The sequence below is a fragment of the Tasmannia lanceolata genome, unplaced genomic scaffold, assembly GCF_043159265.1.
Source record: "Tasmannia lanceolata isolate RefF3 unplaced genomic scaffold, GAP_Taslan_0.1 ptg000018l, whole genome shotgun sequence".
In the NCBI taxonomy this organism is placed as follows: domain Eukaryota; kingdom Viridiplantae; phylum Streptophyta; class Magnoliopsida; order Canellales; family Winteraceae; genus Tasmannia; species Tasmannia lanceolata.
In genome coordinates this window covers 25,125,173-25,145,895 of record NW_027518695.1, presented here as the reverse complement: position 1 = coordinate 25,145,895, position 20,723 = coordinate 25,125,173, and the positions used below count along the sequence as shown (strand labels likewise).

Sequence of the window (20,723 nt, the reverse complement as noted above, 5' to 3'; positions counted from 1 at the left end):
CATGCGATGGATTGGACTCGAACTTATGGAATTGTAAACAGCCAGTAGTTCGAAGAATCACTCGGACCAACGTAAACAATAACCAAGGCGCAAATTTTGGACATGTGCTGTGAGTAAACTTGCAATTTGCAAACTTGTTATCTGTTTTATTTTTTGAAAAAGTTGTTGGAAAACTTGTGGGAATTTAATGTTTAAATAACATATAGGCCCGCAATTGCAAATATTTTCGTTGGGATGACGAGGCTGAGACATGCAGGGAGGTCAGGTCCCACAACGGATGTGCAGATCGTGGCGAGAAGGGGATAAACGAAGAACGCATCAAAGCACTTGAGAATGAGATTGCCTTCATGAAGAATGAGATCGCCTTCCTAAAGAATGAGATCGCCTTCCTCAAGAATGAAAACAGCTTGCTTAAAGTCTTTGGAGTAAGAGGGATTATGTTTTTCTTGTACCTTATTCATGTTAAACCATGAAATTTCGATGATGCGTAGTATTGGACTTTGTAGGTTTTTTTTCCAACTTTTTTTGGAATGTACTTCTTTTATGAGACTTGGCATTCTCCTCCTCTCTCGTATTGTTGTTATTGTTGTAGCCAAGTTGATATTTGCACCCATAAATTTTAGGGGTGCAACTTGGGTCAGGTTGGGTCGGGTTGAGGCCAACCCGACCCAACCCGAAGAACCCATTTTTCCAACCCAACCCGATTTCTAATTTTCTCAACCCGACCCAACCCGATTTCACCATTTGTTTGATTTCTCGATTTTATTTTTGTATTTCCATCTCATCCTAGTCATTAGATGCTCCCCAACAAGAGGGTTAATTAGGACAACTTTCACCAAGTTTTTTATTTCTTTCTAGATTTGAGTTATATAATGACAAAACAAACATAGAAGTAAATTTTTTATACATATTAGAATTGGAAATCGGGTCGGGTTGCCCGACACCCCAATCCGACCCAACCCGATTTCCAATTCGGGTTGATTTTTTCCAACCCAACCCAACCCGATTTAAAAAAAAACCCAACCCAACCCAACCCAAATTCGGGTTCGGGTTGAACCCGACCCAAGTTGCACCCCTAATAAATTTGTAGGTTATGTGGTTACAAATTTTCAAATTTATTAGCCTCTAAACATGTTTTATGATGTTATATTTCCTATGTAATGCATCTTATCTAAATTTTCTGTTTTTGGATGGCCTATAACATTGTTGTAGAAGGAAAGGAAAATATATTCCCAATATATGGCAACCAAACAGTCCACTCTATTATAGAGGTTTCGAGCTTTCTTGATATCTATTTTTTTCCCTTTTCTTTTGAACTAAGTTGATCCTACATTACCTAGCATTTTGCTGCATCAATGATTTAGGCAACCATGAAAAATTATTCCCCGGAAAGAGGAGTTTGGAAGAAGGCAGAGGGAGAGACTTATTTTGAAAAATTATCAGCACTACTGTATTTTGATGAGGGCACTCTCACTTTATTAAAAGTATGGTATGGCCTGCACCATAGGATGATCCAAATCGTCCATTAGATGGGCCACAACCTATGTAGGTTGTGCCCCAAAAATCATTTCCGTAAGTTGATCCTAACCCTCCGATCTGAATGTTAGAGGGTTGATCCTAACCCTCTATAGATTGGACGGTTAGGATCAACCTATGGAAATAATTTTTGGGGAGCGAGCCCATCTCGCCCATCACTCCCACCATCTCAAGTCTCTCACTCTCACCCCATCTCGCCCTACCAATATTCCACGGAATATTTTTTCATGACTGCCAAACATGGCCTTAGTTCCTTATGGGGAACTTGGTAATAAAATGGCAGGCTTACTTTGGTTGGAAACTTGCATTTGCTCTAGGTCTACCCTTTTCAAGTACTGTCTTTTGATGAAGCTTCTTCAACATGGTTATTCTGTTCGGAGCACAAGTAAAATTCTTCTATTTACTATATTTTATTTACTTCCAATTTCTTCTGTAAAATTTCTCTTCCCAAATTTTGCTTCCCATTTGAATGATCTTGCACAAATCAGTTTTGATCCTGGCCCGTATTAGTCAACGCCCAGCTCTCTCAGTCTGAGGATTATTTGGCTGCACTGAAAAGTTTGACTGCACTTCAATTATTCAGTGTAGTTCGGCACTAAGAGAGAAGCATAGGCTCGTCATTGTAGTTCCATTAACAATAATACCCATTTACGAACAGAACATGAAATTTGATTTACGAAGATACTAAACTACAATTGCACATCTCATCACATGTAAATGCCCATTTACGAAGATATTACAGTCACGGAAATTAACATGCAAAAAACAAAAGACAAAGTTTAACTCAATGCTACATGAAACATTTCTCCATCAGGTTACATGTAAGCACAATATGTTACATGAGATAGGTCATACTTTATATGTACTCCTCCTGTGCCTCTTCCTCTACACCTTCCTGTTGGCGCTTTCTTTTAGGATTCTATTAGCATTCAACAGAATAGAATCAATATATAAACATTAACAAATATCACTCCATGCACACATACAAATGAGTAAGTAGGCAACAAAACAAACCTGGCTTTAATTTTTACATGTCGACTTATAATGTCCTTTTCCGCCACATGATTTGCACGTCCGTTGCTTTGATTGGGATACAGATGTCTCTAAGCCAGATTTCAAGCGTGTTGGATTCTTTGGACGACCCTTGGTCTTCGCAACTGGTGGGTCTCGAATTGTGATTTCAGGTATTTGACTCACACCAATGTTTGAATATACTTCGCTACCAACGATTGGTAACTCATTAGCCTCCAATGTAACTTGATTTTCTTTTTGCTTTTGTTCTTCTTCAGTGAAAAAAAGATCACAAAATTCAGTCATCTTGTTGAAAACTTTCTCATCTCTTCCGGGTCCATCAACCAGCCGTTGCCATCTTGAGATTAGGCACCACCTCTGAAACGGATTCACGCTACTACCCACTTGTGGCCTTGTAGATATTGTACCCCCTACTTGATACATTGCCTTAATAGACCATCTCCTCAACATGTAATGGTCGGGGGCCTTTTTCAATTGTTTCGTATCCATAATACAAAGGATATGTTTGCATAAGATTCCTTCCCTTTCAAACTTAGCACACTTGCATTTGACAGTCATTCCATTGGAATCATCATAAAATACCTTACACCATCTACTCTTCTCATCATTTCTGGGACCTACCAAATATTCTTCCATGGCCCCATCCTTGGTCAAGTGGTCGTACCAACAACCAGTACTATCCCTCAACTCATCTTGAAATATGTTATACATATTCCTCGTATAAAATATCCCCGCCTCTTCTTCCAATGGGCTATTCGTTTTCATACTTGCTTTTGAATATTTCGACTTGAAATCTTCTTCAGCTTTCGTTTTACGACGTTGAACCAGTACCCTATCACATGCATCTAAGAACTCATGCAAGCCAGTTTTGCTATTCACATATCCATCAAAGAATGCATTCATGCTTTCGCTACGTTGACCCGAAGTCATTCCTGCAGTGAATGTGTTTTGCCAATATGCCGGAACCCAGTGCTCTCGCTGCCCAAGGTTAGTCGAGACCTCAAAGTTATCAAGATTCAGGGGTCATCAGGACTCTCTTTTCGTTACATTTCTTTGTTTCCAAATGTACAGCTCCCGACTAGCTTCAAATGGCTTGACATCAGTAAATAGAATGGAACCGATTGTCCTCATAATCACCTGGCAGTGTTTGAAAGTATGCTACGATCACAAGGTATGTCTCCAGATCAGCTGGCCCTGGTCTTTCAGATGTCTCTGAAAGGTGTGGCACAGAAATGGCTTCTGAGTTTGCCTGAACTGCCGACTATGGGTTGGGAACGTATAATGAATGAATTCATCAAGCAGTTCTCTTATGAGGATGGTACTGAAACTTCTCGTCTAGATCTTCAGACCACCAGACAAGAGCCCATGGAAGCCTTCTCTGATTTTGTAAAACGTTGGCGTCAGAAGACAGCTCAGATGCTCAAACGCCCCACTGAGGAAGAGCAGATTGACATGATGCAACAGAACTTGACATTGTCATTCCAACGTCCTATGGCCATTCAAAGCTTCACTAGCCTCAAATATTTCACTGATACCAGCAACAAAATTGAGGATTCTTTAACCCATGGGTGGCTCAATAAAGGCTCATCCGATTCTAAGAATGCTCAATCCAACAAGCCTCCCGTATCCAAAGAAGTTAATGAAACTAAGTCAGTTCGAGAAACCTCTGAAACTCCTGTCATTTGGCAACAAAGCAATGCACCTCCTGGACCTGCCATTGTAAATAAATCACCCAAGGAATTCACTCCCTTACCAGCCAATCTTTTCCACCATCATGAAATTACTTCTCCAAGCAAAGAAGTTATTTTACTCGCACCTCGTCCACCTCCTAACCCTCTGCCAAAGAGTTGGAACAATAGAGAGTATTGTGAATACCACCAAGGGAGGGGACACCAAACGGATAGATGTCTCGCTTTGAAACATGCCATCCAAGACCTTCTTGAAAAGAAACAGTTCATTCTCCCGTCTAGGCCAAATATCAACACAAGCCCTCTTCCAAATCACAACCCATCTTCATCCACTTCAAATGCTATCTTCGTTGAACCTCCGTTAATCGACTTCTCTTACTTAATTTGTGCTATCGAACCCTTCCCATGAGGGACTGATAACAACAATTACATACGAGAAGCCGGGGAAGAAGGAGACTATCCTCTTGCTATTTATGCAAATTTCGACGAAGAACCTTATATTCTTGACCTAGAAGAGGTTGGAATAGACGAAACTCCTTTCGTCCTTTCATTAGAAGATTGCAGAATCAGTGATCCTGGAACTTTAGAGGTAGGACATCTCACCAGGGGTGGTACAAATTACAAACCCCCAGAACTCCGATCAGACGATCAGATCGACACTATCAATCGAAAAGTTGTTAGCACAGAGGTTGACCAGGAAGATCTGAACATCATCAGGCAGCTCAGCAAGACTCAATCATATATCTCACTTTGGGGATTACTGATGGTATCTCTTAAACATCGAGAGGTTCTCCTTAAAAGTTTGCAAACCTCCCAAGTGTCGAAGGACACTACACCCGAGCAGCTTACGAATCTGATTGCAGCAGTCAGAGCCTCTATAGCCCTCTCATTTTCATATCAAGATCTGACCCCTAAAGGAAAGAATCACTCCAAGCCTCTCCTTGTTACTGTGCTCTTTAATCAGAAGAAGGTACCTGCCGTACTAGTGGACAATGGTTCGGCCTTGAACATCTGTCCGTTGAGCACAGCCACAGCTATTGGATTTGGTCCGAGTGATTTTTCCCATCTGGTCAAGGCATCATGGCCTACGACAACTCCCGACGAGATGTAGTTGGAACTCTTTCTATTGCCATTTATATGGGCGGTGAAATTTTTTATGTTGAGTTCCAAGTGTTTGACATCAAGTCATCCTTCAACCTGTTGTTAGGACGACCTTGGCTTCACAAAGTTCTACCCTCTTCTCTACATCAAAAGCTCAAGTTCATGAAAGGTAACAAAATTGTTACCATTCGAGGTGATGAAAACTTAGAAGTAGGCGACATCTTGTCAGATCCTAATGGGAAGTCAATAGGAGACAGCGTATATCTCGATGGTTTCCATCTTAATGTTACCACAATCAACTGGGGACAAGCCAAGGAAAAATTGGTTCCTCTCCCGCACTATATCAACTCTGTTGTATCTACAATCTTCAAGATCAATGGTTACATCCTATGAATGGCATTAGGTCAATATCAGCAAGGGGTAACTCAGTTCGATGATCTGCAGTTTCCTTCCGATGTTGGTACAACTGGTTTGGGTTACCACAACACGTAGCAGGAAGAACAAGAGATGTATCGAAGTATAGCTCGAAGGAGAATTTACAAAGAAGTTGGAGAGGTTATGCCAATGCAAGAAATCAAGCTGACCCTCAACGGTCACTTCTGCAAGGAAGGAGAAGACTTCCTCTACTATGGTTTCCCAGAATGATCCACACTTCCTACCACTGGAGAAAGGGTTCCTGGGTTCTGATCTTCTTTGCTACAAGTTGGCCAGGTGAAAAAGATGACATTTGGTGGAGAAAGCAGTACAGACGTGCGAAGACTCTGAAATTTGATTGCGCAGATTATCTAGATCCGGTGCTGTTGCAATCAATGTTCCAAAATGTTTCTTTGACTGTTTGTATGATTAGGGAATTCATTCCAATGTTCTCCCCACAGGGTATGATTACCGATGCTGGCAATTCACAAGTCTCTAATTGGTCTGACACCTTTGTCCCACTCCTAACTTTTTCCTTCGGATACGGACTTCTCGTCATCTGAATCAGAATACCTTTTCGATTCTAATTCATCTTTGAAAAAATATCAAATGTAACCGAGCCTGAAGAAGGCGTGTCAGTCAGTTCTTCCTCTGATGTATCTTATGAATCAATCAAAGAACTTTCTCTGTACTCGCCTTTGTCTCTCGATTCTTCTAAAACTAATGCTTTAAATAACATCCAACAACCCTCCTCAGATGAGGAATAGGCGAAACCCCCCTCGAGATTAAAAATTTAATCAAACGAGAGGAGGAGCATTCCTAGATAGCCAATCGCTGTCCCCGATTTCATATTTACAAACTAAATCTTGCCACAACTGCTCACAATCCTCTATGTTTTTTGTAAAATACCACTGATTATAATCGCGGCAGAAATCACTAGTCGAATCTCTCATCCCTACAACATGCTCAAGCAGATGCCTGTGTATGTGCCATGAACAAAACCTATGACGGGTTTGTGGAAAAACTCTTCCAATTGCATTTTTCATGGCCAGATCCATATCAGTTATTATGGCATCAGGTGCTTTGCTATGCATGCACATCAACTTCCTCTGTCTCATCAGCTAACAGCGCACATCCGAATAGGGTCGATTATCTATGATAGTTTACTCCCGTAAACGGTGCAAATGGCAGAGATAACCTATTGGTTTTGTAAGTGACATTAAATACAATGACATCGCTAAATGCATCTCTAGCCCTAGCGTCAGCCCAGAACATAGATCGGAAGGTCCCATACGTATCCAACTCCATCGAGAAAAAGAAATTCGGATCTTCTGATCGCTTCTTTTGGAGAAGGTTGGCCACTAAGACAGCTTCTTGGCCTATATTGTTCACCCTCTTCCTTCTCAAATGGGAAGCAACTTGATATGGTGTTACCACACCTGATATTCCATCGTTTGTTGAATTAATGGCTTTTGCAATCCTCGCAGCCGGCATCTGCGTCTCATCGAGACAGTCAATCAACATCTTAACACTTTCACTCCTACTGAATCTATTATGAGAACGGTGCATTTGCCTTTTGAGTGGGGAGGTCAAAATGTGAGAATGGATGTCATCAAAGGTCGTCACTACCCACTTGTCATTTCTTAGTTTTATGATCATCTTAGGTTTGCAATCCAATCTGACCGCTCGTCGTTCCCTCGTTTCCTTACCATCATCCACTTTCTTTGCCTTATACCTTTTCACCCCCTCTCTATCACACACAAATTTTCTTGAGTTCACTTCATTTGTTTTTTAGAAGTATTTATACTGGATCTTCGTACTCCAAAACCAGTAGCCAGTGCATAGGAATTGTAGAATCCATAGGCAGACATCCAATCATCAAACACTTGGTTCATAAACGGCTTGTTCACACTACTATTCTCAGAAGCAGTCTTATTGGGCGTACTACCACCCTCATCTTCGTCATTCATATCAGTATTTGACCATTCTATATTATCTTCATTCAGATTAACCCCATCATCACCCCCATCATCAACCACAATAAAACCATGGGCTTCAACTTCTTCAATACCTAACTCGCAGGCTTGCGAGAAAGCATAATCAGCAAAAGCAAACGTTGTCCAGTCATTATTCTCAATACGTAACCCACACGGCTGCGAAGAGGTTTGTTCCATGTTCCTAATAACTGAAAGAAGAGAATTATAAGAATGTACCCAGATTCTTAAAAACAACCATAACAAAAATGGAACAAGAACCACCCACATGATAAACCATAGTGGAATGTACCCACAAAATCTGTAATACAGACCATTGAAGTAAAAAAAAACCTTGGACTTCCCGGGGGTATTCGCTATTTTGCAAGGGTAGGTTCAGGGTTGGGTTTCCCGTGGCGCAGTGTCGAATCCATTGGATTTTCCAACAGACTGTCTTACGTGGGAATTTTCGGGGGTATTCGCTATTTTGCAAGGGTAGGTTCAGTGTTGGGTTTCCCGTGGCGCAGTGTCGAATCCATTGGATTTTCCAACAGACCGTCTTACGTGGGAATTCCCGGGGGTATTCACTATTTCGCAGGTATATTGTACTTGAGAGAGTGTAATATTTATGTTTCATCAAAATATAAAAATACATGAAACATTACAAAGCTAAGAAATAACATGAAGCAATAACTGAACAATACTAATTATCTAATTAACTAGTTCATAGATCCGATACCCGTCTAAAAAAATACATCATCTAAATACAAATAAATCACCCCCTTGCACCGCTCCTAGAAGCTAAGAAATAACATGAAGCAATAACTGAACAATAATAATTATCTAATTAACTAGTACATAGATCCGATACCCGTCTAACAAAATACATCATCAAAATACAAATAAATCACCCCTTGCACCGCTCCTAGAAGCATCACTTGCCTCATGAGCACCACTTGTCTCACCAGCCCCATACGATTCCCAAAAATAGTCGCTCACCTCTCCAGGGGTGGGCTTGTTCTGAACGACAATGATAATTCGCTGATTTCAGTCTCTATCGATCGCATTCATTGTCCTCATCTTCAAGGGTTGAGGGCGAAAGGAGTCCAGTACCGAAACATCCATCATCGCTATGTGATGTTGGGCTCCATAGTACTGTCGGAGGATCCGTAGAGGCAAGTAAAAGGAAGTGCTCTGGAAACCCATTATCCGAACGTACTTCTGACCAGAAGTCTCAAGGACTGCAGAGGAAATGGGCAACCATGGGAGAGTCCACTCAATGTCCTTACTTTCGCGACCCTCAAGCCATATAGCCCAACTGTCGAGATCATCGAATGAAACCAACACTTCTCGAGTATTAAAACTCCCCGACCACGCTCGTATTGGCAAAGGTGGTGGACCCAAAATTCATAATTTCTCCACTAACCAAACCTATACAAAATTTTTTTACAAATAATAATTATCCATAACCAAGCACATCATTCAAGCATTTTTAATAAACCTTCTAATACTTACATAAAGAATGACGGAGCTTCCTGAGAAGTCAGATCCAGTAGATCGGCGAGCACTATCTAGGCTATCGAAAAGTTCGGCTAAGACAGTAGGAGCTAGATTTGCACCTTGGCAAATTTGATCAAGCAAGTCTACAAAATATAACGGGATCAAGTTTGATGACTCTAATCGGCCCCGAAAGAGAAATATCAGATAAGCACAAAGTGCTAAGGCATTTTCATGGCAACGACGATACTCCTTATCCAGTTCTCTACTTGGTGAAAAGACTTGTACCAGCTTGTTCATGACGATACTACTCACATGAAGGTAGTGAGCTAGGGACTTCCTTCGCACGCCAATCAGATGGCTCAATGCCTTATCATATCCGTCCTTAAAGGAAGGCTTGAACAAGGGACCATCAGGAGAAATGTGGAGCATCATGCAAATATCTTCATGAGTCGGACAAAGCTCTTGCACTCCAAAACGAAATACATGCATATCTGGATCCCAAAAACTGATTGCGGCATGAATCAAACCCCAATCAACATAGACAGTGGCAATATTACGTAAGCTGCATAGGCCCACTGTGCCAAGATTAACGCCTTCCACTTGTTGCAACCCATTGATCCATTCCAACAAACCAATGTTGCAGACTTCAGTCATTCCACTCGCCATCACTCGTAAAGGGCCCACATAGGCTCGTAGTCTCGTACTATTATCGAATGATATCATATTAGCTCAAAAGACACTGTGGCTTAGGCAACGAAAAAATAAAAACCAAACAAATAACTGTAACTAAATAATAATTAAAAAACCTGAAATCAACTCAATTTGTTTAAAAAATGACCAAATCACTTCAAATCCTTCAAATTGCTCTTTCTAAAACGCGTCTTACTCATTCAACCAGATCTAAAAGCAGGCAATAGCAACACCCCAAAAAAACCAACGGCAGTCAAATAAAATTATACAATTTCTACAACAAAAATTAATACTTCTAGTAATCGCACTATCTACAACATCTGAACAAAAAAGATCTGTAGTTTAATAATAATCGCAAGTAGCAAGAAAATACACTTAAAGAGCAGTAACCTGCATTGAAAAGTAATATCAATTTGCAATATGTTTCATCATGGGTTATTCAGATGTAATATGGATGTGCCGTGCAAAGAATTTATAACTAATACACTTTAAATGACACAAATGTTAATCATACTAGAAATTAATATAAATGACAGAAATTTAAAAGACTAAAATTTAAATCTTAAATAAATGATTTGGTGTTTTACACTCAATAATCATGGGTTGATCCTTGCTTAAAATATGTTAGCCTTGGCTAAAACTAGCATTAGTTAACAAGCATCTATAGCTTGACTCATGAAATAGCCGCAAGACTTCCCCTGCTTCGACTTAAAGTTGGCTTCTTTTTTTTTTAAATTTTTTTCGAATTAAAACTTGAAGCAAGCTATATAAGCCAAAGCCAACTCAAAACTCAACTAAAGGATAAAATCTTAGCTTGCTCAATGGTTAAGATAGTTACCTTTGTGAATTTTGGGCCTTATAAAAGATGGGTATATAGTATGAGTTGAGTGAGAGTCTGAGAAATTAAAGCCAGAAGAAACCCAAAAAAAAGATAAAAAAGAAAAATTATAGCCAGAAGACCCAATTGATTATAGCCAGAAGAAACCCAAAAAAAAAAAAAAAAAATTCAGAAACAAAGAAAAGTGAAGAAAAAAGAAGAAGATAAAGAAGAAAATGAAGAAAACCCATCCATTAAGAAGAAAACCCATCATTTCTATGTTGAAACCCTAGTGAAGAAGAAAAAAAAGGGGTTAATGGAAAAAAGAAAAAGAAAATGGTACTAACCTGGAAGCTCCGCCGTGAGTTTGCAGCCGTAGAGGGAGGAGGCACTGTCGTCGAAAGGAGAGATGAGAGGGGCGGCTGAAAGTTGCGCAAACCCTAGACTTTAGGAAGAAACCCAACTTTCGTTGGAGGCATAGAGACAAAATTCTGTCATTTGTTTTTCATTTCTTTATCCAGCCTTTAAATGTTGGGCCCACTTGCCATGACGAATCGGGTGTCTCACTTAAAAGGCTTCAGCGCACGAAGTCTTGGTGCGCTTAAGCGTACCAACGGTTTTCTCTCTCCCTCTCTCTCTCTCTCTCTCTCTATATATATATATATATATATATATATAGAGAGAGAGAGAGAGAGAGAGAGAGAGAGAGAGAGAGAGAGAGAGAGAAGAGTTGCTGCGCTCGAGCACAGAAACGGGGAGGGGGTGGGGACATTGGGGGTGATCCTAACCATTCATTTGGAAGGCCCCATCATGGATGGGGGGCCTACCAAAACTCAGCTCCATTGGATCACCATTGGGTGTCCATTTGTTCGACCCACAAATGGACAGATACTGTTTGTCTACAAATCTGTCCATTTTTTGTCCTACAAATGGACACCCTAAGGTGATCTAATGGAGCTGATTTTTGGTGGACACCCTACCCATGAAAAGGCCCATCAAATGAATGCTTTGGATCCCATCCAAAATGTGGCCCCACCCTGTTTCTATGCTCGAGCTATATATATATATATATATATATAGAAGAAACTGTCGGTGAGCTTAAGCTCACCAAACTTATGGTGAGCTAGCTTGCCCAATCACATGGGTCCCACATTTTGGGGAGTGATCCAAGCCATTCATTTGCAAGGCCTTATCATAGATAGGGGGTGTACCAAAAATCAGCTCCATAGGATCATCCTAACCCCTCCATTTGTGGAGGACAAGAATGGGGCAGATTTGTGTCTGTCCATTTTTGTCCTCCACAAATGGAGGGGTTAGGATGATCCTATGGAGCTGATTTTTGGTACACCCCCCATCTATGTAAGGGACTTTCAAATGAATGGTTTGGATCATCCTAACAAAGTGGGCCCCCATGTGATTGGGCAAGCTAGCTCACCATAAGTTTGGTGAGCTTAAGCTCACCAACAGTTTCCTCATATATATATATATATATACAGGAAAAGGTTTCTGAGGTATCGTGCAGCCTGAACAACCCTGTAAATACAGCATCTCCCATGTTGTTTGAGTCATCCAATCCATTCATTCTATAGGACGTACCATAGGTAGGGTGTCCCTAAGAAATCATCTCCATAGAATCATGGTAGCTGTTGATTTGTGGAGTTTTAGAATGGATGGGGCTAGGAAGTAGGCTTTTATAAATCGAATGGTTAGGATGATGGTATGGAGATGGTTTCTTAGGAACACCCTATCTATGTGAGGTCTTATGGAATGAATCGGTTGTATGAGTCAAACAACATGGGAAATGGTGTATTTTAGTGGCTTGCTCAGCCTATATGATACCTCAGAAACCTCGCCCCATATATATATATATATATATAGCAGAAGAGAAAAGAAGAGAATTTTTTGAAAATTCTATGAGAATTACGCATCACTATTTTTGACTTTTTTTAACAAATGCACCCATTCAACCCACATATTTTCAATCCTACCCCCTCCTTTATGCTTTTTAACAAAGGCACCCATTAAAGCCACATAATTTCAATCTTACCACCCTCCTTTATGGTATTTTAATAAAAAATCTATAGTGTGATCTTAACCATCCGATTTAAGAGGAATTATGGAAACCTCTATAGATTGGAGGGCTAGGATCAGCCTATGGAAATGATTTTTGGGGCACAACCTATTCATGTTGTGTTCCATCACATAGACGGTTTGGATCAATCTATGACGTGGTCCGTAAAGTTCTTTGTCGGCCCGTGCTTCGCACGGGGTTTTTTACTAGTATATATATATATATATATATATATATATATATAGAGGAATGGAAACTAAGGGAATTATTTCAATTTCTCCCAAAAATCTGTGGGAATTACACATCACTTTTTTTTGACTTTTTTTAACCAAGGCACCCATTAAAGCCACATAATTTCAATCCTACCCGCTTCTTTATGCTTTTTAACAAAGGCACCCATGAAAGCCACATAATTTCAATCTTAGCCCCCTCATTTATGCTTTTGTAATAAAAAATCTATAGGGTGATCTTAACCATCCGATGTAAGAGGAACAACATATTATGGAACCTCTATCGATTGGAAGGCTAGGATCAGCGTATGGAAATGATTTCTGGGAAACAACCTGTTGATGTTGTGTTCCATCACATGGACGGTTTGGATAAACCTGTGATGTGGTCCGTATAGTTCTTGGGCCGGGTACGGGTCCAAGATTCGTGACCCATAAATTTCCCCGGGTCATTTTGACCTGGCCCGTGTCACCCGGACCCTTACGGGTCCGGTCAAACCCTCCCATATTTTTCAAAATCTTTTTGATGGGCCCAGAAATTAATTTCTTCAAATCTTTGCACTGGTCTATCCCCCACAGTTGGTGGGCCCAAAAAATAATTTCTTCAAATCTTTGAACGAGGTAGGCTCCACCTGTATTTTTCAAAGTGCATTGTATGCACCACCCCATGATCCAAACCCTCTATTTGATAATCATAGCCCTCTGATCTAAAGAAAAACTGCATATTACGAAAACCTCTACAGATTGGAGAGTTGTGATCATCCAATGGAAATGATTTTTGAGGCACGACCTATTTACATTGTGGCCCATCAAATGAATGGTTTCGATCATCCTATGGTGTGGGTCGTGCATTAACATTAAGGCCAAATTGTAGGCCCCACCCAGATTTTTCAAATGAAGTTTGTGGTCAACGCCATAGGATAATCCAAGCCGTCCATTTAATGGGCCGCGACGCAAATAGGTTGTGCCGCCAAAATCGTTTCGATGGGATGATCGCAACCCTCCGATCTATAAGGTTTTTCCATAATGTGCAGTTTCCCTATTGTCTATCATGAGAATTTCACATCACTTTTTTGACTTTTTTTAACAAAGGCACCCATTCAACCCACATATTTACAATCCTATCCCTTCCTTTATGCTTTCAAACAAAGGCACCTGTTAAAGCCACATAATTTCAATCATACCCCCTCCTTTATGCTTTTTAATAAAGGCACCCATGAAAGCCACATAATTTCAATCTTACCCCCTCATTTATGCTTTTGTAATAAAAAATCTATAGGGTGATCTTAACCATCCGATGTAACAGGAACAACATATTATGGAAACTTCTATAGATTGGATGGCTGTTGATGTTGTGTTCCATTACATGGACGGTTTGGATCAACATGTGAAGTGGTCCGTATAGTTCTTGGGCCGGGTACGGGTCCAAGATTCGTGACCCGTAAATTTTTCCCGGTCATTTTGACCTGGCCCGTGTCACCCGGACCCTTACGGGTCGGTCAAACCCTCCCATATTTTTCAAAATCTTTTTGATGGGCCCAAAAATTAATCTCTTCAAATTTTTGAACTGGTCTATCCCCCACAGTTGGTGGGCTTTAATTTCTTCAAATCTTTGAACGAGGTAGGCCCCACTTGTATTTTTCAAAATGAATTGTACACACCACCCCATGATCCAAACCCTTCATTTGATAATCATAGCCCTCTGATCTAAAGAAAAACTGCATATTATGGAAACCTCTATAGATTGGAGAGTTGTGATCATCCAATGGAAATGATTTTTGGGGCACGACCTATTTACATTGTGGCCCATCAAATGAATGGTTTCGATCATCCTATGGTGTGGGTCGTGCATTAACATTAAGGCCAAATTGTAGGCCCCACCCAGATTTTTCAAATTAAGTTTGCGGTCAACACCATAGGATGATCCAAGCCGTCCATTTGATGGGCCACGACGCAAATAGGTTGTACCCCCAAAATCATTTCAATGGGATGATCGCAACCCTCCGATCTATAAGGTTTCCGTAGTATGCAGTTTTTCTATTGTCTATCATGAGAAGCTAAATATAATGTTTTCCCACTCCCCGTGCATCGCACGGGGTGTCCCACTAGTGTGTATATATATATATATATATATATATATATACATATATAGATAGAGAGAGAGAGAGAGAGAGAGAGGAAAGGATTGTGCGCTCGAGCGCACCTAAGCTTAGGTGCGCTTGAGTGCCAAATCACATGGGTCCCACATTTTGTGCTGATCCAAACTATTCATTTGTAAGGCCCCATCATAGATAGGGTGTGCACCAAAAATCAGGTCCATTGAATCATCCTAACCCCCCCAAAAGTGGAGGCAAAAAATGAGCAGATTTGTGGACAAACAGAGTATGTCCATTTTGACCTCCACAAATGGATGGGTTAGGATGATCCTATGGAGCTAATTTTTTGTACCTACCCCATCTATGTAAGGGCCTTTCAAATTAATGCTTTGGATCATCCTAACAAAGTGGGCCCACATGAGTTTGGGGCACCTAAGATTGGTGCGCTCGAGCGCACAATCCTTTTCTCATACAATCCTTGAAGCTTATATGAGCTTGATGGCCCAAACACATGGGTCCCACATTTTTTGTGGTGATCCAAACCATTCATTTGCAAGGCCCCATCATAGATAGGGTGTGTACAAAAAATCAGCTCCATTGGATCATCTTAACCCTTCCAAAAACGGAGGGAAAAAATGGGCAGATTTGTGGCAAACGGTGTCTGTCCATTTTGCCCTCCACTTTTGGATGGATTAGGATGGATCCTATGGAGCTGATTTTTTGTACACACCCTATCTATGTAAGGGCCTTTCAAATGAATGCTTTGGATCATCCTAACAATGTGGGCCCACATGTGTTTGGGCCCTCAAGCTCATATAAGCTATATGAGCTTCAAGCTCACAATCATTTTCCTCTCTCTCTCTCTCTCTCTCTCTCTCTCTCCTTCTATATATATATATATATATATATATATATGCCTCTAACTTTTCAAAATGTCATTCGTCTTTTCTAGGAAAAAAATTTGGAAAAAGTTTTTCCGATCTACTAGTCACCTTCTCCGAAGGCTACGTCTCGCCTGTCCTTTGCGATTGTATGGTTCAGAGATATGTCTTATTACCCGTGTTGAAAAACCTCACAGAAATACTATGTCTGGAAAGGTGGCTGTGGATCCCGATCCGAGAGAGAGAGAGGTGGGGGACGAGCCCCTAGCGGCCTCTGGATCATCTACGTGTGAAGGAGAGCTCTACCAAGGAACTCTCGAAACGGATGTGCCACCTTCATAGCATAGCACGAGTGGCGATAAATGAAAGACATACCTCTTGATCCAGAGCTAGGGCTCTAAACCAAGATGTACCTATAATAACTCAGAGTCGCCATCCATGGATAGACCATGGAACCCGAAAACAAATCCTCTGTGCAATGGATAACCAGAAATATATATGGGCTCGTGTCTGATTACGAATGGAGAAGGTCCGAAGAGCACTCCCAATTCGTCCGAGTGCAATCATTTGGTCTCTTATGCCATTTATTATTAACCTTGAAGAGTTTTGGGCGAAAATCATGTAAAATTGTAGACACCCCCATTTTGCTAGGCTTTAAAAAGCAAAAGATTCGATAGTATCATCAATTTTTATATCCGTATTCAGCATTAGATTAGGCATCCATGCATTTTAGGGTAGATTTCATTTCATTATGAGAGTTTTGAAGTTGATTCGCAATCCTGAAGGTCTCTAGGGGGTTCCTTTGGCCTCTGAAAGATGAAAGTTCAAGTTTCCAAACAAATGAAAAAACCTGCTATTTTTAGAATTTTCAGGGTTTCCCTCATTTTTGCCTATTTTGTACTGCAGGGGTATTTTGGTCATTCCCGATGTGTCTCGTTTGACCCCCGAGTTATATTTGAGAAATCTTGAGTGATTTTACAAATTTTGAAAAAGCTGCTATTTTTAGAAACTCATGGGGCTTCCACATTTTCATCATCTTATGGATATTTCAATCATTTCTCATATGTTCAAAACCATCTCGAGGGTACGGCTGATGGATTATGAGTAATTTCGTAAGTTTTGGGAAACCTGCTAAATTTAGATCTCTCAAGATTTTCTCTTAGTCTTGCACTTCGGGGGTATTTTAGACATTTCCAAACATATCATATTTAGTCCCTAAGTTGTGTCTAAGAAATGTTGAGTCCGTTCATAAATTTTTGAAAATCTGCTATATTTAGAATTTCTCAAGGTTTTCCCTAGTCTCGCCAAATTCTAGCACCTCGGGGTAATTTGGTCTTTTCCTGTGTAATTCTTTTGATCCCCGAAATATGTCTGAGAGATTATGAATGATTTCCTGAATTTTGGAAAAACTGCTAAATTTAGAATTTGTCAGGAGTTTCGCTTAATTTGGAAATTCTAAGTGTTGAGGGCATTTTGGGTATTTTCAGGGGATACCAAATGATCCTGTTTAATATTGCTCACCGAAAGGACCCACTTTTAAAAGTTTCTATTTTTGAAGTTTGACTACAAAGACTTTCCATTTTTAACTTTTCCCTTTAGGGGTGAACCAATTTAAGGTTATTTTGGTCACATTTGGATGTGTAATTGTCAAATAGGGGCATTTTGGTCCGAAAAATTATTTTTCCAAAAAGATGGTTAGATCATGTGTGAGGGATGCACCATAAATGTCAAATGGGTTGGGTCCATATATAGAATGTTGAATTTAGAAAGATTTTATTGATTTTTTACGGAAAAACCCGAAACCCGTGTGAAATGGCCCATCGGGCTAAAGCCCGTAAAGATGGAGCTCATGTGGGTTCACCCATATGGGTCGACCACCATGGGGGGCGCCCCACATCGCTGACCCACATGAATTGAGCACTCACCCTTGATGATGTCACAATGGTGACATCATATTTGTTAAAAGAAAAATAAAAAAAATAAAAAAAAAGAAAAGAAGGAAAGAAGGAAAAGATGAATGATTGCTTAAAACAGGTTTTCTTCCAAAGAAGCAATGTGGAATAAAGAATAGCATGTCTTGATTGACAATAAATTAAGATTGGAATGAAATCTAATTTGGAAACAAGAAAGAAAGCAAGCAAGAGGGGAAAATTGGAAACAAGCCAAAAATGAGAGCTCTCACTTTGGGAACTACTATTTCTCTCTTAACCCTAGCTTTTTTTGTATAAAAATCAAAGCAAACAATCCTAAAAAAAGAGGGGAAAAAGATCCAAATTCATTTTTTTCTCTCTCCTCCCAAGAAGAAAAAAAAAATCTCTTTTCTCTTGAAGTGTGATCTCTCTCTCAAGGGTTCTTCACAAAAGGAATTCTTGAATTCCTTTTTCTTCTCCAAAGCATCACACAATCAAGAATTATTGGAGTGTTCTTTGCGTCTTCTTCATCATATAAAAGGATGCGACAAAGCGTATACCTCGGATCTACGCACCCTAGAGACAAGGAGCGCGATCAACGGTAGGATCTTTATCTTTGTAATATCAAAAGTAGAAAAGCTTGCTAGGGTTTTACTTTTGATAGATCAAATCAATGAATTTTTTCTTGAAATTCCAGTATGTTATAATATAGATTATGAGTTTTCAAAATTCAAAATTTTATCCAAAAATTAAATTTCCTCCATTTAATAATGATTTTCTTTCGTTTTTTATTCAATATGGATTTAAATCGGATTATCAAAGCAAGTGTTAGAAAACGTGGGTTTCTTTAGAAAATGATATTTTTTGAGATTTCTATAAAATAAAATACTACTGGAAACTTAATTTCCAATCACGGTTTGGCCGTTTTAATTTTCATTCTAATTTTCAAACAATAACCCCGAAAGGGGTTATTTCTTGATGAACGAATCCAAAAGTATATCAAACCATGTCCAAAATTTATAAAATCTTATTTCCAAACTATTGTTTTGATTTCCAGAATACCCAAAAATTTTCGGATTTTTAAAATTTTTTTTAATCCGGTTTTAAATTATTTTAAATTTCGGCCATTTTTAATAAATATCAAAATATTTTAAAAATTAATGAAACTCTCCAGAATTAATTTTCAATAATAAATTGAATTTTTCATGAGATTTTTTTTTTGAAAAAAGGTTGTTTTATTTGTTTTCTAATCGCTTTTTTGTTTTACGTGCCATAATTCTTTTTCGTATTAAATTAGTAAATTTTTGAAATTTTTCTTTACAAACCAGTAACTTAGGTTACTGGAATGTTAGATAAAAATTTTAAATTGGTTTTGCAAAGTTTTAATATGGTTTTGTAATTTATTTTAATAAATGGGTTTCAATTTCTAGGAAACAAATTCCCCTTTGCTATTGAAAAATATATTTTATGGAGGAGATTTAATTTTTAAGTTTTAAAATTTTGATAGAAAATTTTATAATCTATTATATATCTACTGGAATTTTTTATTTGATTTTAGGATGCTATTAGGTTTGCTTTTTAAGTAATTCTTTGGTTTCATCCGATTTTTGTGTGAATTTCAATTGGCATCAAATCCTAATAAAAGTTCATGAAAGTCATACAGTAGTCTAATTTCATGATCATCTTTATTCTGTGAAAGTTTGGATTACTTTGAAATTGATATGCTACAAGTTGATGTGTTAATCTACAATCTGATTTAAATTTTGGAAAATCAGAAATTGATATCAAATCTTAATGATAATTCATGGAAAATTTCCAGTAAGTTACAATTATCTATATCTTGTTACTGGAAAAGTTGTAACGGATTTGGAGTTTTATTGTTTAGGGTTACTGTGTATTCCTAATAATCTGGTCTTATTGATATTAAATCACAATTTAATAGCAAATCAATACAAAAGTCAGTAAAAATTTCCAAAAAACCTTAACTTTTCATCATAAATTCAATCCCTAACTTTTTGAAACAGAAACCTTAGGGTTAATAGATTGCCTTTGTAAATTGGCTATGCTGTGTAGGGCTGGCAACGGGGCGGGTCGGGGCCGGATGTTGAGGTCCCCTAACCCTTCCCCTCTGCGGGGAATTTTCCCCCTCCCCTTCCCCTTCCCCTTTGCGGGGATGGTGGGGAATCCCCCTCCCCTCCCCGCGGGGAATATCTAATCCCCTTCCCCTTCCCCTTCCCCTCTCCGCATCCTTCGGGGACAAAATCCCCGCCCCGCCCCGCCCCGCATCCTTCGGAAACAAAGGGAATTCTCCTGATTCCTACCTTAAACAAATTGAAACTACAGGGGTGTATTTGTCACATTTTAAACTATAGGGGTGGAAGTGGATGTGTCAGAAACTAGAGGGGGTGTAAATGTAATTATCCCTATTATTTTAGTGTCCATTTGATATTCTATGTGTTGTGTCTCTCAGTCTCTGTGAAGGCCGTTCAATACCATAGTCATACAATCTAATTACTGATTTACTGGGGAGTGGGGAAATGATACATCTCAATCTAATTACTGGGGAAATGATAGAACCATCTAATTTGGGATGATTTTTGGCCGTTCAATACCATACCAAATTAGGGACTAGCAAATGAACAATCCAGATCATCCGAAGCGAGTCATGTTCTGGGTTGTTGTTTTTTGTGATCTAATGTAGTAATGTGGTACGTGGCACACACGCAAGGTGATCCGAGCTGTTGGTATGGTTTGGCAATTGGCACTTTGGGCCTTTGGCCACCGCCT

At 39.4% G+C, this 20,723-nt stretch overlaps 1 protein-coding gene across 1 annotated transcript; it reads right to left on the bottom strand.

Moving 5' to 3' along the window:
* Positions 1 to 2,392: 2,392 nt before the first annotated feature.
* Positions 2,393 to 3,498, bottom strand: LOC143850218 (protein FAR1-RELATED SEQUENCE 5-like). The gene is made up of 2 exons (XM_077359482.1): positions 2,632 to 3,498; positions 2,393 to 2,455 (listed from the first exon to the last, which is right to left on the bottom strand). Exons 1-2 carry the CDS (start codon positions 3,496 to 3,498, stop codon positions 2,393 to 2,395), a joined length of 930 nt encoding a protein of 309 aa, XP_077215597.1.
* Between the last annotated feature and the right edge of the window lie 17,225 nt (positions 3,499 to 20,723).